Consider the following 1734-nt stretch of genomic DNA (forward strand, 5'->3'; position numbering starts at 1 on the left):
ATGTGTTTTGAGTCCCCTTTGAAGGTATCAAGTTTTATTTCGCTCCTCAAATCATGAGGCAGAGTGTTCCAAACTGCTGGCCCAGAAAAAGAAAAAGCCCTCTCACCATATTTCTAAAGGGACACACGAGGTGTTAAAATTAGTCTAGAGCCACTGGATCTTAGTTCACGTGATGGTGTGTATGGTACAATGAGTTGGAAAGAACTTTTTTTTTTGGGTCATTCATATTGCATAGGTCATTTTTTGGGTCTGTCGTTACACTTTCAGTAATGGAAGTAATGTATGTTTTTTAAAATCTTTTCCAAGCAGTAGTAAACAGCAATTAACTTTATTCTAGAGCTTACTTTTGGTCTTAGAAATCTTAAACAGTCTTTTTAAAATTCAAATCACTTAGGTTACGTTTTGGTTCGATCGCTATACTTTCAGAAATTGATGTTATATATATATATTGTATGTGTATGTGTGTGGGTGTGTGTAGGGGGTATGGTGTAGGGGGGTATGTGACAGTTATTTCCTTAGTACTGTCTTTAACCACACTGTACCCGTTGGCCGTGTCTTCATGCACGAGGTAACACGTCAGTCTGTAGGTGAATCAGTCGTCTACCCCCCTCCCCTCTCCCTCCCCTCTCCCTCCCCTCTCCCTCCCCTCTCCCTCCCCTCTCCAACCCTCTCCCCTCCCCTACCTCCCTCCCCTCTCGTACACTCACATAAGACAGTTATCTCCTTGGTACTCTCTTTGACCACACTGTACCCGTTGGCCGTGTCTTCATGCACGACGTAACACGTGAGCCTGTAGGTGGATCAGTCGTCTACCCCCCCTCCTCCTCCCATCCCCCTCCCCTCCTCTCCTCTCCTCTCCCTCCCCTCCCACTCTCCCCTCCCCTCCTCTCATCCCCCTCCCTCCCCTCTCGTATACTCACACAAGACAGTTATCTCCTTGGTACTGTCTTTAACTACACTGTACCCGTTGGCCGTGTCTTCATACACCACGTAGCACGTAAGTCTGTAGGTGGATGAGTCGTCTACCCCCCTGCCCTCTCCCTCCCCCTCCTCCCTTCCACTGTCCATTCCTCTCCCCTCCCTCCCTCCCCTCTCGTATACTCACACAAGACAGTTATTTCCTTGGTACTGTCTTTGACCACACTGTACCCGTTGGCCGTGTCTTCATGCACCACATAACACGTCAGTCTGTAGGTGAATCAGTCGTCTACCCACCTCCTCCTCCCATCCCCCCTCCCTTCCTCTCTCCCCTCCCCTCCTCTCATCCCCCTCCCTCCCCTCTCGTATACTCACACAAGACAGTTATCTCCTTGGTACTGTCTTTGACCACACTGTACCCGTTGGCCCAGTCTTCCTGCACCACGTAACATGTAAGTCTGTAAGAGATGAATCGTCTACCCCCCTCCCCTCTCCCTCCCACTCCTCCCTTCCCTCCCCTCCCCTCCCGAATACTCACATAAGACAGTTATCTCCTTGGTACTCTCTTTGACCACACTGTACCCGTTGGCTGTATCTTCATGCACGACGTAACACGTGAGTCTGTAGGTGGCGGAGTCCGTGGGCAGTGTGGTCTTCAGGAAGACGCGAATGGTGTACAGGAGGTTGCCATAGAGGTCGGTGGCTACGGTAGAGGCCTGGGACACGCCTTGGAATAAATGCTCGCCTTTTTGGTTCCTGGGAGAGAGGAAAAGGGTTTTGTGGTTGGTGAGGGGGGGCAGGGAGGAGGAGGTGAAG

General features: G+C 50.4%; 1 protein-coding gene across 1 annotated transcript in view; it reads right to left on the reverse strand.

Moving 5' to 3' along the window:
- LOC118478496 overlaps nt 1-1734 on the reverse strand; it is a gene marked incomplete in the record, with an annotated part of 43476 nt that overhangs the window by 3854 nt on the left and 37888 nt on the right. Inside the window, 1 exon segment of the mRNA XM_035972203.1 lies at nt 1457-1674. Within this exon segment, the coding sequence (XP_035828096.1) occupies nt 1457-1674 (218 nt within the window).

This window comes from Aplysia californica, unplaced genomic scaffold (genome assembly GCF_000002075.1).
Source record: "Aplysia californica isolate F4 #8 unplaced genomic scaffold, AplCal3.0 scaffold00611, whole genome shotgun sequence".
Lineage (NCBI taxonomy): Eukaryota > Metazoa > Mollusca > Gastropoda > Aplysiida > Aplysiidae > Aplysia > Aplysia californica.